Source organism: Prunus dulcis, chromosome 6 (assembly GCF_902201215.1).
Source record: "Prunus dulcis chromosome 6, ALMONDv2, whole genome shotgun sequence".
Lineage (NCBI taxonomy): Eukaryota > Viridiplantae > Streptophyta > Magnoliopsida > Rosales > Rosaceae > Prunus > Prunus dulcis.
The window spans coordinates 24,004,852-24,021,480 of record NC_047655.1 but is presented as its reverse complement, the minus strand read 5'-3'; the positions used below and the strand labels follow the sequence as shown (position 1 = coordinate 24,021,480).

The 16,629-nt window shown below is 34.7% G+C and overlaps 2 protein-coding genes across 2 annotated transcripts; both read left to right on the top strand.

Moving 5' to 3' along the window:
* The first annotated feature begins 6,826 nt into the window (after positions 1-6,826).
* LOC117632195 (zinc finger protein 10-like) lies at positions 6,827-8,477 on the top strand. The gene has a single exon (XM_034365620.1). It carries the CDS (start codon positions 7,231-7,233, stop codon positions 8,212-8,214), a length of 984 nt encoding a protein of 327 aa, XP_034221511.1. The 5' UTR covers positions 6,827-7,230; the 3' UTR covers positions 8,215-8,477.
* Positions 8,478-14,003: 5,526 nt separating this feature from the next.
* LOC117630511 (transcriptional regulator TAC1-like) lies at positions 14,004-14,648 on the top strand. The gene has a single exon (XM_034363219.1). The coding sequence runs from the start codon at positions 14,004-14,006 to the stop codon at positions 14,646-14,648; it is 645 nt and encodes a 214-aa protein (XP_034219110.1).
* Positions 14,649-16,629: the final 1,981 nt, after the last annotated feature.

Genomic DNA, 16,629 nt, shown 5'->3' with positions numbered 1-16,629 from the left:
CCAAATTTTTATCTGGAGTTCCAATTGCTCCAGTATTATTTACCTATAGAAAACATGTAACCAAGTATAAAAATAAAAATAAAAATTAAAAAAACCCATCTCAATTATGTTGACTAATCTGCTAATTAACTTCAAAAGTATTAATTAATCTAACTTAAATGAACTTACAAGGATGTTAAGCTTGCTATCAAAAGCAGATGAGACTGTGTTCATGGGGTTCTCTCTTTGAGTTGTAGATTTGAGGTCAAAAACTGAGCCGGTCACTTTAACTCCCTTACTTTCCCATTCTTGATTCCTCTCATCAATCTGTGCTTGGTCAGTAGAACAGGCGTATTGTACGGTCGCTCCAAGTCCCGCTAGCTCTTCTGCTATAAGGTATATCTAATTATGCATATTAACCAACCACCATTAAACTCATCGTGGACAATTGTAATTTTTGTTGTTTTTGTCATGAATTATGAGTGGAAATAATATATCTTTCTATGTTTTAGTGTTATTTTCATTTAAAAGAAAATTTTCAAAACTTTTACACCATAACTCTATGATGTAACAATTCTAGATCCGCCACTAAGTGTTATAGTTAGCAACCGATAAGAGTAATTAACACACTCGATATGAATTTTCATGCAAATACAGAAATAAAGAAGGGAAGAAAAAGCTAGCTAGTTTAATTTAAGAGATATTTAGTGATATACCCATTTCTAGCACTAATATTATAAATAAACACTACACAATTGAATTCCTATAAACAAACCCAAAAAAAACCAAAAAAATGATAGCTAGCCTTATTGAATTTAATATTGATTATTAAATTACTTTGATGCCCTATTGAGTGCTTTGGGTATTTTTATGAGATTTTGGGGTTGGGCTTGTTTTAAGAAATTGATGGCAGTTTTGTAATTTATAAGAAGTTAAAAGCTTTTTTGTTATGTTGTAAATGGGCTTTGGGTGTGTTTCTAAAGTCCATTTTATATAGGGTATTTTTATAATTTGAGCCCCCATATTGGGTATAATAGTGAATCTCCCTTAATTTAATTACCCGATGCCTTTATTTCCACCAACTCCAACTACGAGGGCGTTCATACCCTTTAAAGACCATCTTAGGCTGTTGAAACCTGCCATGTATTTTGCTTCTGGAACTTAAATTATTCCCTTCAATTCAAGTATTTACTGGTTATCTGCAGTATGCAATATAAAGAAAGCTGTTTATAATATTGGTTATCTTGCACCGATATTGAAAGCTGTTTATCTTCCAAGCTGTTTATATATATATATTAAAAGTCTTCAAGTAAGTTGCAGGAAAATAATGATTGAGCAAACACCCATACGTTTTCTTCTTCAGTTTTCCGGTGTGTGCGGTTGTGCTGCTGTTCAGACTTAAAAAACACTATTTTCTATAATAAAAAAAATCGTAGTATAGCCGAACGGCTATACTGTAAAAAGACAAAAACGAGAGGACCGCCCAGCGCTAACGGCCACGTGTCAAAATGTATAGCCGTGCGGAAATACCACGGTTTTTATTATAAAAATAGTATAGCCGTCCGGCTATAACCTTTAAGTATATTATATTTAAAAAATAAAAAACAAACCCAATTCCACCCCATTCCAACCTCTCCACGCACCAAAAATTTAAAACAAGAACAATAAACCAAACCCAGAAAACGTCACCCCCCAAACCCAATGCCCTGTTCTTTTACCAATAAACGTTTGTGCAGAAAATTCATGTCCAAAAGATTAATCAAAATTCATCTTCCCTTTTTCCTTTTGGCATCACAGAAACATGACGCTGGGTGAGAATCTCAGAATTTTAAAAAATTGAGTTTTCCCCAGACAGCACGAGTCTGTTCTGAGTTCTTTTCAGTCTTCATCATCGAATTATGTTTATGGTGCGTTGGGATGTTGCAATGGGGTGGAATTGGTTTTGGCTGGGTTTCCTTTTTATTTTTTATGTTTTCAATTTGAAGATTTTAAAAGCTACCCTTTTAAGTATATTATATTTAAAACGAATATAGCCGCACGACTATACTATTATTTTTAAAGCGTTTAGCGTTTGGTGTCCGCAGTATAGCCGCGCGGCTATACCCTTTAATAGGAAAAGAAAAACCCTAATATACTTCCTATTTCTATTGATGAGATGAATTGGGAAAACATGAATTGGTTCATTCCTTTTAATTTCTATAAATTATATTGGCGGGGCCCACAAATAACTGATTTATTTTTTAAATATACATCATGATGAATGTGGGACGATCAACAAATTGGAGGGACTGATTAGCCACAGGAACAGGAAGTAATAAACCAGTCACCATCTTTTGGACTGACGAGATCGCTAGAAGCCGTGACTCTGAAATCATCATCAGCAGCATGGCCATCCTGAATCCTGAATCTTGATAATTCTCAAAGAAGTTTGTAATGTTAGATTAAGTTAGCCAAGAACATAATTTTGTAGCAACGGACCGGGCTTAATTTGTGATTTGATCCTTAATTAAAAACATAAACAAAAAATGAAACTAAAATCAGCATTAAGAAAAAAAAAAAAATTTGTCCACAATTAATTGAATAAGCTGGAGTGTAAATTATTCAGCATGACAAGGAATTGCTTCCTTATTTTGTTTGCTTTTTCTTCCATTTATTTTAGTACCTACAAAAGCCAGAGAATGTATGAGTCAGTGACAATGGTAAACATGAAGTTTCTTCAGTTCCAAAAGTTTAGGTACCACCCTTGATTTACAAATCCAATTCAACAAGCTCAGATCATTTTGTTGCGTGAAGCCCAGGATGCACAATTAAGCTGAACAAGGCCCAATTTTACTTGGGCTTTTAAGCACATTGGGTACGACTTTATTTTTTAAGTCAACATGAAAAACGAGATTTTTATTTAAGTACAAGCAATAGTCAAAACTACAAGTAGGGGGTTTTTCTCACATACACACACATTATTAAGGTGCCATTGGGAGTTTGAATTTGAGACCTCTGATATGCAAGTCAAGGCCCCTTTCTACTCAACTAGACCCAAAATTCAAATTAAAGACGTCTTTCAACGTTAAGGAAAAGAATATTACTAAACTACCAAGAATTATTGGCTGTTAAGGATACTAAGATTTTAATTTTAATTTACTAAATTTCTTATTTATTAATCACCAACTACCAAGTTTGAAGTAGCAATTCTCTTTGGATAAATTCTATTTTTGGATTTGGCATAATTTAGAGCCGTCACAACTGAATGAAATGATGACATATTTCCAGACATACATACTGGTGGTACAATGTGAAAAAGTAACTAATTTCAAATTAGTTCCATGGCGTTTATGCACAAGTTGATCCTTTAAATACTATTTCTGATTCAAATACACCCACACAAATCCATGCACATACATACCAGTGAAGTCGATAGCTAAGCAGACAAAGGGCAAAAAGTATTTGAAAAAAGAATTATGAAGTGATGGATAACAATGATTGATGACGACCATTAATTGCTATTAACATCTTGTTTTCAAAAATAATTGAGTTAATTAAGTTTGGATTAACAGCCCACGCAGAGAGCTGAGAAGGTGACAAGTGCAACAACGTAACACATGAAAACATGGATGAATATTTGCCATCTTTGCCGTTTAATTGCTGAGGAATTCTATATTGAATTTCTCAATCAATGTCTTGCGTATAAAGTTGCCTCGACAATCTAGGAGGGTCCTCTGTATATCTCTCTCTCCCATAAGGCGACATATATTTGATGGTGATATGCAACCAAATACCTAATATTACGCAAATTAATCTTCTTTGCAAATGAATGGCTCCTAGCTCCCTTATATTTCTTAGAGTTAAGAGACGACTGATGAAGAAGACTACTGTACTTGAGTTATTCTGTGCTTTGTTGAAAAATCTCATGAACATACATTTTTTCGATAAGAATAGAAAAAAGGTAACTTGTATTAAAAGAAACAAATATAAGAAAATCTCATTAGTCGTATTGTTCTTTATGGGCAGAGAGAAAGAAAAAATAGTTTATCTTCAAGGATATACGTCTTTCAATTTGAAAAGTAGAGTGTAGTTGATGCTTAGATTACCAGATTATAGAACGCGAAGAGAATAAAAAGAAAAAGACTTTTGGTATTTTGTGGAGTGTCTTCTAATGCAATCTATTGGCAATATTTTGTTGAAATCAATACTATCTACTAAAGATGCGTGTATATTAAGTTATTCCAGAAAGGTACCCCTATTGCACCTAAACTCTTGTCTTTATTTTGATTTAAAATAATAAGTTCCAAAGACAATGACCTGACCAACAGTGCTGCATAATTATTTAATTAGTAAACGGTTGAAAAATTACTTGTCAAATTTCTATATATTTTTAGCAAGCAGACAGAAAGGTAAGTACAGTCTTTGCTTTATATTGCTTAGCTGTTTGAGAAACAGTGGAAACAGTAAAAGTGAATTCTACTAACATTCAGAAGGAAAATAATAACTGTAACTGCTAAATTATATGTTAATGCTAAAAACAGTCATCATCTATTACGTATGTATGAACATTTGTCAGCAGTTGATGATATGAATTGTATAATGAATTTCATACGCATCAACGATAAACATACGTGACTATTGAAAGCAAATCTCTTATCCTCATGTATTATTATGCAGTCACTCAGTGTCATGTCTCAACCAGCACAAGTTCAAATAATTTCTTGACCTCACCATCATCTTCATTGTCTTTGAAAAATGAAACCTCCCTTCTCTCTCTCTTGCTACATATTGTTTAATATGGAGAAACCAGGCCAGCTCAGTGAAGAAATGTATGATTAATTAAATCAAGTTGAGAATGAGGACATTAATTCCGTAGAATCTCTCTGGATAGGACAATCTCACTGTGTTTTCTAACATAAAAAGAAAGAGTCTTAGTCCTTGTGCTGAATTAATAATGAAGGCATCCATCTTAGCAAGATGCATTCATTCAGAGGTTATTTTTGAGCAGGCATATGCATGTGACCTGTTCCATTTTTATAATGAAACCATTCCTTCAATTGCCAACTCTTGTTTTGAAAATTCGAGACCTTGTTGTTTAATCTAGCTATGTCATGTTGGCTATGGCCTCGCTAGTTTTTGAAACTCTACCACTACTTTTGAATATATATAATTATTCACTAAACAGAATCTCAATATAATTGATTAATCGTTGTCATGTGTTTTTCATGATCTAATTAACGACTTGGGTTTTTCTCTTTCCTTTTGTTTTAGTTAAGTAAATATATATATATTTGTTGTATTTCGGATTATATAAAAGAAATAAGGGAAATTGTCTTGTGGTTCGAACTTAAAATTATTGATTATCTATTTAGACAAATGCTCTTACAACCGAGCGCTATGAATCCGTTGATTATATATAGAAGTTAAATCCAATAACATTAGCTTTCATTCGAAACTAGAAGATTGTTCAGTTAAGCTTCTTAAATTTCTGGATCAAAATAAAAACTATCTTCTTATCCCGTTTCTTGAAATCTTGGGGTGTGTGACTCTGTGATCTTGAATTGGCACGTAGGATAATCCAATATCCCAGTCAGTCAACTGGACCTCTGGCCGGACGTTTAAGCCAAATTTTAAGACCTGACCAATACCATTACCATATCCCCAGTCATTTCTGGGAATCTAAAAAATTTGTTATTGTTGACTGATGACTTTATTGACATGGAAGTCTCGCAATTTGATTCAAACACGTTCACTTCGATATAAAAACAATATGAAACATCTTGAGGTCGACAAAATAAAAAGGTTAAAACTGGTGAGTTTATTATGTTTATATAGCCATCAACAACAAATTAAGAAGCAAAATATATATGTTTTTGAAATTCTGTAAACATAATTTCTTAAGGGAGATAATCACTCTGTTGAAATGTGGATTGAAATTTTAGAGCCACTCAAAAAATGACTAATAAGTTTATGCAGGCTGCCAATGTGTTTTGGAGTAAAGCGATAGTCTAAATTAGAGGGGAGGGGGGTTTCTCACACACACGCACACAACTAAGATACTATGGGGGTTCGAACTTGAGACCGATGATCTATAGTCAATGCCCTTTTCCACTCGGCTAGATCCCATTAGCACATGGTGTCACAGTGTTAATTTCTCACTTGCTTGTCCCTCTTAATTGGATACCATGTTTTATGTAAAGCAAATTAAGTTTGAATTAGTAAGAGATTAGTGTCAATTGAATTTGGCTTGGGCCATGTGTTCTAGATGTGGTTGTTACGTAGTCCTTTGCCAGAACTTCAACAACGGACGGCCTGTCAACCTGAAGACTACTAATATTCGGCACACGTGTATATCTTTGGAATTAATGAGACCAAGAAAACAATGAATTTAAAATTGTGAAGGCAGCCTGGCCTATATATATGGCTACCTCTGCTAAATACTCTTTTAGCATCTTAATAAAACATTTACTGTTAAATTAGAATTATACGTGTAGAGCAACTATGATGGTAGAACTGTTAATGCGTTTTTATCTCTGTAACTATCTAAATTGGCGATCTGATAACATAACATAAAAAAAATTACATTATTTTATGCTTACTAAGGTAGAGGCATAAGCAATATCTTTGCTCCTAATGATATAATAATGATGCTGCATGATATCATGTGTCCTCCTGATCACTCGGACTCTTTGACTCTCTTGATGTTGCATCTAATTGAGTACAAGTGAAGGAGGAATCGAGGCATCTGGGCATTCACTATTTTGGTTAAGGGAGATTTCAGTCAGATTGTTTCAGTTTGTCCGTAAGCAAACCCTCACCTTACAAGAGGGGCTCATCTTCAGGACCCACAACACTGATTTTTTATTAAACCATTTGCTTCCCCCTCCTAAGAAAAAAACAGAGAGCAAAAAAATATATACTTCTCATTTCAGTGAGTACTGACTGAAGCCAACCAGAAATACTTATTAAAAAAATGAAAAAAATCAAGTAGCTACAATTCTATGACAGAGCAAGGTAGAAGAGAACCCACCACTTTACACCTTCCAATTAAACACCTCCCTAAGCAATCTCAGCCCCTTTATGCCTCAGATCAATCCATGTATACTTTTCAGTGTCTATAACTTAAATATATATATAGGATAACATATTAGTTCTACTTTGTTTCAAAAGCCCATATATACTTACAATTCTTCCTCTTTTTTGCAATTTGAGTTTTCCTTCAAATTAAGCTTGGCTGGAGAGTAAATCCAAGGTGGTGGTGGTGGTAGTGCAATGGAACAAGCAAGGTACTGGATGTGGGCAAAGCGCAAGCACAATAGTTTGAGCTCATCTCAGCATGATCATCTGCAAGTGCCAATTAGCAACCCATCAAACGATGATTCGTGGGAAGAACAAGCTTTCGCGGAAGATGCGGCCGGGCCTCTTGGAGGGTGCATTTGGCCTCCGAGATCTTACTCTTGTAGCTTTTGCAGGAGAGAGTTCCGTTCAGCTCAAGCTCTAGGCGGCCACATGAATGTCCACAGGAGAGACAGGGCTAGACTAAAGCAGTCTCCAAATGACGAAACTACCCTCCAAAATCATCATCATCCGGATGATCGTTCTGTCCAAAATCATAATCCCTTCTCCTCTTCATCTTTGGGTAGTTTTCAATACCCATCTCATCAAGTTTGTGCCTTGGTTTACAACCCTAATAACCCTAGTTCCGATCCCGGTGCTACTATTGCATCCTCATCACCATCCTCAGGTTCTAGGGCTTCAGCTCAATTACCATGTAAAGAAAATTGTGCTGACCAAACCCTGAAGATCCCACCTTCTTCTTCTGCTTCTCTATCTTTGCCTCAATCTTGGTCAATCTTGGGCACAAACAGAAATAATTATGATAAATCTGTTGCAAGAAATATTATTGAAGCAGAGAAGATTTCAGGAGCTGTGGAATCTGGGTGTAGGGCTAAGGGTGATCACCATGTCACAAGTACTACTGATCTTCACAATTTGTCTGTGAGTTTGAATTTGGTTGTTCGTTGTGCTCGTCCATCCGTCTCAGGTGATGAGGATGAAGCTATAATTAGTTGCAAGAGAAGAAGAACGGAAGACGTCCCGTCATCGACACCTTTCTTCCTAAAATCAGATTCTGTTGATAAAGTACATCATCTCCAATCAGAAGGGTTTGAACTTAGCTGCACCAGCTCTATAGAGGACTTAGATCTTGAGCTCAGGCTCGGTGACCGGCCTAAGGTAATTAAAGTTGATAAATAGCAGAGGCTCATCATCAACTGCTGATCATAAATAGACATAATACTTTGACCTTTTGTCCACTGTTTGATGAGTTCCTTCCTTATTTGCACCTTTTTTTCTTTTTCTTTCATCTTGAGGCTCAAGGCTTCACTCTTCGCTTAAATTGATTTGATCTATTGGCTTTCTTGGAGTGCTTATGCATTTGTGTAAGGTGTAACAAAAACCATATGGGAATCACAGAAAAGGATGAAATTAAGATTCGTCTTTGTTGATAATCACAATGCATCTCAGCTTATTATTTTAATTATATATTCCGTTGATTACAGTGTAATTGTTGGTTCCTTGTCAGGGTCATTACCATCTAAGTTGATGGAAATTACTTAAGAAAGTAATATCATGATCCTAAGCCTACAATTTGAGATCATCATCTTCTTCTTGTAGTTTTCTGAGTAACAGTTCTATATGCATATTATGATTTATACAGTTTTTTTGCTTTCTAAATGGGAGCTCAAACACCTTCTCTACTCTTATGTGGCCAACTTCACATAGTTAGAATTAATTTAACGTTGAGGTAATTAGCAAGTTATAGGTTAACTAAGCAGTAAATTTGATACAGATCATGGTTTATATGGAAGAGACATGATATCAGCCACATGCTGGTGTGATACAGCCAAAGAAGAGTGCAGTCAAGAGTTTAGGTTATAGAACGAATATATCCTTGTCCCGAGAGAGAGAGAGAGAGAGAGAGAGAGAGAGAGAGAGAGAGAGTGAGAGAGAGAGTTTAGGTAGGCGATGATGAGATTAGGAGTAGATGTGTTGTATGTTTGTGGGGTTTGAAGGGTGAAGAAACTGACTAAAAACTGCATGGAATATCGTGACTCTTTTTCCCATTCAGTACCTCACTGACATTCCATCAGATAGAGTCATAGACAACTAAACTTACCCACACACACACTAAAAAAAAAAAACTCAAACTCCAGAGAGATGAGGTTTTCAAAGTCACATAAAGTCAGATACTTCCCAACATCGATTCTCTTTTCTCTTGTATTATTATCATCACCCATCAGATCTCTTCTTTCAGTTTCTGTAACCTCCTCCGCTAAAATCCATTTGCTTGTGTTATCTCTCTCACTTTTCCCTCTCTCTCCTCCTCCTCTCAAATCTGTCCAAAATGGCCACCAACTCTATGGAATCAATCTAATTAACTATTCATCACCATCACATTATACAATTAATACCAACTTTTTTAATCACAAAAGAGAATATTATCACTTCCACCATCTCTAGGCTGCTCTATATATATCTAACCATCTTTTGGATCTTCTTGTGTTATAACTTGTATGTATGATTTAGCGATAATAGCCATCGATCAGTGACGAAACCCTAATTATATGGATTTTATAAATAAACAACATCAAATAAATTATATATGGCATGTCCATATAATTCCCTTATATATATAAACCCTAACCCTAACCATAGCTAGCCAGGTAAGTACAGTGCTTAATTTCTTGCAGTACACAAGGCGATCATTCTGCTGGGTCCATTATATTTAAAACTCAACTGTAACCACACCACCCCCCCCCCCCCCCCCCCCCGACTTTAATGAGCTCACAGGCAAAACTGAGAAAAGGGCAATTATTCGAAAAGGAATTTAAGTCATACCAAACAATTGCATTCCATAAAAGGCTAGGAAATGAAAATTGTCTTAATGATTTGAGGCTCTTTCGATGTGGGAGTTTGTTTTCTACGATGCATGTGAAAAGGAAAGATGGAATAAAACTTGAATATATATATGTTTAGGGAAAGTGAGATTGTTTGCTTCGGCTTCTACGAAGAGCTACATCTATGTAAAACGGCATTAATGGTTACAGGTTGGGGATTGTCGTTTTTCATTGAGGGTGTGAGTTGGATAGGTCTGAAGTTTTTTTTGACAGAGGGAGGTCTCGGGATGAAAGTGGCAGTGGAGCACATGGGGTTTCAGATGTCGTTTTTCTCTGCTATATATAAGGGGGGGTATATTATAGAATTGAGTGAGAGAATGAGATATTATTCTGATCTCAGCTTGCGTGGGGCTATCTCTTTTAGGGCGTTTTGACAAATCCCAAGCTATATATTGTTTAAAGAATGAGAATTTTGAAGAATTAATTTTCTGGGGTTATTAGGTTGTTGTGTTGGGAGTAATTGTTTATGTATTGTTTGACAACTAAGGGTATATTTGTATGGGAGGGAGTTCCAACTTCCAGCTCTCACAAGCTCACCAAATACTAAAGCTGGCTAATTTATCTGTATCTGAGGCCCCTTTGGATATTTATCACATCATACATACCAAGGTAAAGATCAACCTAAACCAACCAATCGTATGTTGGGATATCTACAGAAAAAGGGAATCGGTTTTTTTTATCTGTATCTGAGGCCCCTATGTTGAGATGTTTCGTTTATCAAAAGGAATATCTGTTTTTTTATTTATTTATTTATTTATAACTTTTTTGTTTAAGAAATTATGGAATTGCGTTGCTAAATTCAGCCAAAAAACCACTAGCTACAGAGATCAATACAAACTAGCTATAAAGGGTCATTACAATAACGAAACGAAACTTAACTTTGGCATAGACATCTCAACTAAAATTACAAACTCAGAACAACCAAAAATAGATAAAACTTAAAAAAACCAAACCAAATCATAACAATACTAATAAAACCATGTTACAAGGAATGTCTGTTACCACAAGATATATGTTTGTCATGTCGTGCAGTGGATCCGTGAAATGTTTTTGGTATTATCACATATGAATTAATATTGAATCCTGTATTGTTTATAGAATCTCATCCATTTTGGGGCTGAAGAGTGTATTTGCAAGGAAGCTTCAGGAAACAGGCCCAGTCTAATGCGAGACTAACACTGACCGTCTCTAAGGGCCCAAATCCACCTAATGTTTCTAACAGTTGAAATGCTGAGAGGCCCATTTGTATATATATATATATATATATATATATATATATGATTGCTTCACGTTGAGAAAGGGTACAACTACTTTACCTTTTAACTTCCTGCACTCCACAACACAAATTCAAGTCAAATACATCCCCCATGGCTCTGAAAACAAGTGGAAGAAATTAAGGTGCATCTACAGAAGTCGATCAGATCAATCATACTTTATCATAAACAAAAGTAATTACTTTAAATTCGTAACTAAACAAATCATCGAAACGACACTGTTAAACTATCAACTCAATCGATTGTCAATGTTGATTTTAAATTATATTTAAACACAACATGTTAGAGTAGAAGAAACTATATAATATAAATGTTAATATCAATAGTATATTAATTGGTGATGAAATTGTCGGTTACCGGATCACTTGCATGAACGTCCCCTCTAGCCACATTTCTCAACATCTACGATACATGATCAAAACCTCACATCGATATCTCTATCCAATCATGATTTTGGACGGTGGTGAATGACTAACAGTAACAGCCAATTTCTCTCTCTTTCTTTTTCTTTTTCTTTTAATTTTTTTTTAATTTTCGTGTTTGTTGAGAGAGAATAACAGGCGCTCGTCGAATATTTATCCATTATCCCAAGCAACTCAGCAACACAAATTAAGAAGTGTCATTATCTAAGTATCGTCACATCACATGGCATCATCGTCATCATGCATGCGAAGCAACAATTTGGAGCTGTTAGGAACATGCACGTAAGCTCTCAAGTCTCAACCGATGGTGATGTCAATGCATAATTTAACCATTGCAATTCACTACTTGTCAATTCATCACCTCCGTCATCAAAGGCTTTCACAGAAACTTATGTATAAAAAAGAAATAGAATTTTCAAATTTCTATACTATATATAGTTATATACGATGATACCGTATGAATTTATTTAGATTTTCTCTTTAAATTTTCATCGTATATATGTCATAATTAAAACCGTTTATTTTTTAATAACCATTTAAAGATCAATTATGAAAAGAAAATAAACCAATCAAATGTGAGATCGTCTAGCTCAGCATGAGAATGTTAATTGTTAACAAAACCATCGAAATTTGTTCGACATGTAAAGTTACTAAATGATCTTCACTTGATTGATTGAATTTTTTTTTTTTTTCTTCACAAAGATGATTTTTAAATTATAATTTAAAAAATAAAATTTTCAGTTATAACATGTGTACGGTGAATCCCCTTTAGAGATATTTAGTGATATATCCATTCTTAGCATTAATATTATAGATAAACCATACACCATTGAATTTCTATAAACAAACCCAAAAAAATTTCAAAAATTGACAGCTAGCCTTATTGAATTTAATATTAATTATTAAATTACTTTGATGCCCTATTGATTGTTTTGGGTATTTTTATGAGATTTTGGGGTTGGGCTTGTTTTAATAAATTAATGGCAGTTTTGTAATTTATAAGAAGTTAAAAGCTTATTTGTTATATTGTAAATGGACTTTGGGTGTGTTTCTAAAGTCCATTTCATATAGGGTATTTTTATAATTTGGACCCCTATATTGGATATAATAGTAAATCTCCCACCCCTTGTGGTCTTCTGCAAATAATAAACAAACCTAGGAATCTATCTATGGGGAAAAAAGGGTCAACTTAACTTGATACTCGTCAACCGTTGGCCATGCAAAATATGGGCATGCGGAGAGATCGATTAATTGGTATTACTATAATACGTATGTGAACTCGTATAAGAATAAAATCCCAACGATAGGACCATATTGGTAGGTCTAAAGGTCTACACTGTGCCCTAATTACTAAATACACAATAAATTTGAAATATCAAATTTTTGTTTCGATTACTTCCATGGTGTGTTCATTAATCAGGAATTTGAATTCTCATCAGGAATTGAATTTCACTTATGGATAATTCCTGCGTCTACTTCACATCAAAAATTGAAAAGTAAATGAGACCCACACAAAAGTTTTAATCAATTAATTGAGTTAACAAGTTATTAGATGCACCGAATCCAGTACATTGCTGTATATAACATATACCTCAGTAGGGAAGTCGAAATCTGCCGTTTCTTTTACTACATGTAGCACTAATTAAGCAGAAATTAGTACATTTAATTTTACAGGCTCCCGGTTCCTGTGAAGAGTTTAACTTGTAAAAAAAATTCTAACTGCTGGAAGAGTTTAATGTTCAAGATGCACTTCAGTTGCAAGATTAAGTTTTCATTCACTATAATAATAAATAAAGTAACTTTCCACGCTTAGCAAGGTGGCTCACAAATTGGAGATGGCAGTTTGTTAACGGCACCATATTTTGTGGTTTAAAAAAAGTTAATGACAGGGGTTTGAAACTCGTTGGAAGCACTTTATGGCCAAGAGCAAACCGAATCTTGAACGAAAATTAATTCCATTCTTCAAATATGGAGACACCTCGTGCTATTTAAACAAAATAGATTAACTTTTTGCAAAGTCTTAAAAGTCAGCTGATCCCAAATTAAAAACAAATTTCAAAAACTTCCAAAAACCTTGATGTCACATTTCAATCAAAAAATTTCGAATTAAATATACTTCCTCCGTTTTATTTTCTTAATAATATATAAACCCTGCCTCTGCTGATAAAAAAAACCAAAATTCCTCTGACCAAAAATATTATTATTTTTTCATGCATGCTAACTTTTGTCTAGAAGTAGTAGTCCCTACGAATATTTGTTTCTATGTGAAAATTTCTCACACAAGTTAACCGACCAGTTGACCGCCTTAATCTCCTCTTATCTCTTCTCTCTCTCTCTCTCTCTCTCTCTCTCTCTCTCTCTGAGTCTGTTTGTGTAAGTGTGTGTTCTTTATGGAGAGAAATCACGAGAGCAATAATATCGAAAAATTTGATCAGATTCAATGGAGCTCATCGGATGACCAAATCAGTGGCTCAGGGCAGGCAAAGTCTTACATCTGCGCCTTCTGCAAGCGAAGCTTCTCTAACGCGCAGGCTCTCGGGGGTCACATGAACATTCATCGAAGAGATAGAGCCCGGATCAGACAATTCTCCGAAGATCAAAACCAGCTTGCAAATATTTCTTCTACTGATGGAATTACCAAAAAGCCTAGTGCTCATCACAGTCGTGCTAATTCGGAGGACAAAAATTCAATACAAATGGAATTAAACGAAACCAACATCCCCAGAAACCCAATATTATCATACCCTTTTACCAGAGATGAAGATGATGATGTTGTGATCATCGAAGCCGCGAATAAGGGAAAAGTTAGCATTGAAGAAGTTCAAGTTCAGCTTCAGCTTCCATTGTTTGTAGAGGAGCCATCCGGATTGGCCTGTACTGTAGACATTAATAAAAATACGGTAGAGTGTACAAGTGGAGGGTGCAGGGATAAAGAGACGATGAAGAGGGCTGAGGAATTGGACTTGGAGCTCCGGTTAGGACCCGAGCCGAGTGAGACACCAAGCACTTTGAGCACAAGAGAGTTCTTTATTTGATTTTGATGATCACTTTTGAAGGGATGATATTTAGCGCAATTTTTGTGTGCTAAAGGGATGATATGTGTATTATGTATTATATATTTATTATGAAATTGATCATCGGTTTGATTTACAGCTTCTCTCTCCCACTTTCTGAAATGGTATCTGGCAGGAATTATTTAACAAAAAGGTCTTCTTCTTTTATCAGAAATTTAGAATTAGGGTTTTACATTCTTTCTGATCATTATAGACAGGTTGTTCCTTAATTTGATCGGTGATTGGTACGACAGAGGATTGGAGCAATGAAGAGCACAAGAGGATTAATTATATGTACAGGTGAAATGAACATCGTATCCTACCCGGCCTACATGCTCTTTCATAATGTAAACAAGGTATGTATTAAAAACTCACTATAAGCCCTTAATTAAATTGCACACTATCTCATGCATTGAAGTACATGAAAAGCGTATTTAGATGTCGTTTTTTTTTTTTTTTTTTTTTTGGGGTTTGTCCCCGCTATTTAGGGATGGCAAAAATCCCCGTAGGGGCGGGTCTCCGACCTTAACTGGGGGAGATTTCGGGGTTAAATGGGTATTGGGTACGAGGATCCCAGAACTTGAAAAATCTCCGACGGGTATGGGGAGGGGATGGTATTGGCGTCCCCATCCCCGAACCCGGCCCGAAAATATATATGTTTATATTTAAATAAATAAATATATAATTATGATATTTTTGTTTAACTCTAAGTTAACTTCCCTCTCCTAATTCTTCCTAATTTTCTATGAAATTTCATATTGATATGATTTTGAATAGTTGAGTTGAACTTTATAGTTAATTTGGATGTGTTGAATGATAATGTAATATGAAACTTAATGTTAAAATGTATGATAAATATTTTTTTATGCAAAAAAATCGGGGATTCGGGGCGAGTATGAGGGATAGTCCCCCGACGGGGACGGGGACGGGGATTCTCCGAAACCTAATAAACGAGGATGGGTTTGGGGATAGGGGTGGGGATGGAGAGAGGGGATGGGGATGGTATTGTCATACCCGACCCCTATCCTACCCGTTGCCATCCCTACCCCTATCTCATTATAAAAAATAAATAAAAATACATGAAAACTCCCACGGTATCCGTTGTGAGAGTTTTCTTTCTCCTTCTTTCTAACTTTAGAGGAAAAAAAAAAAGAAAAAGAAATTTACATATATCATATAGCTTTCTGATCATGGTACAGTACTCTCGTTCATCATAATATCATATGTATCTTTTACAAAAACTTGATATATTCTTGCATTCTGATATTCCTATACGTGCAGAATGTACTTTTTTGTTTTGGTTCATGAACTTCAATATTCACATATGGATGCACTACACACATGTGTCAATGAAGATGGACTGCACATTCTGTGACTCTATGTGATGAACGCATATGAGTTTTGCTAGAGACAATCTTTCACAAAATTGTATTATAGATTAGTGTGAGTTCTAAAGTGAAATTGAGGCTAATTTACGGTTAACAATCGCCCACGAATTGGTGTGACTATGCCCAGCATTTTCCTAGCAATTTTAATGATTTGGCAGATTGAATTGGATCCTTAAATTTCAAAATTGACATGATTTGATCGGATGACGGATTTGCTTATGAGGATCCAATCCAATTAATCTAGTTAGGTTCATGCTTATTTTGCTCATTAGGTAATCTTCATTAAAAAAGTTATAAACATTTTAAGTGATTTATTGAAGTTATGTTTAATATATTATAAAATCAAAATAATTTTTTCTAGCATTTCATTTATATTTTACATTTATGTCCATTAAAATGTTTGATTATATTAAACTTGGCGATAAATTTTTCATATTTTTTTAGTATTATTATTTATTATGATGAAAACTCATCATCCAATCCAATCTAATTCAATATCATAATTCTTTTACCAAAAAAATAAATCATAATTCTTTTACCAAAAAAATAAATCATAATTCAATCTATGATTTATT

Bases quoted from the DNA above. Each gene is read 5' to 3' on its own strand.
- LOC117632195 (XM_034365620.1), top strand. From the start codon at position 7,231: ATGGAACAAGCAAGGTACTGGATGTGGGCAAAGCGCAAGCACAATAGT.
- LOC117630511 (XM_034363219.1), top strand. From the start codon at position 14,004: ATGGAGAGAAATCACGAGAGCAATAATATCGAAAAATTTGATCAGATT.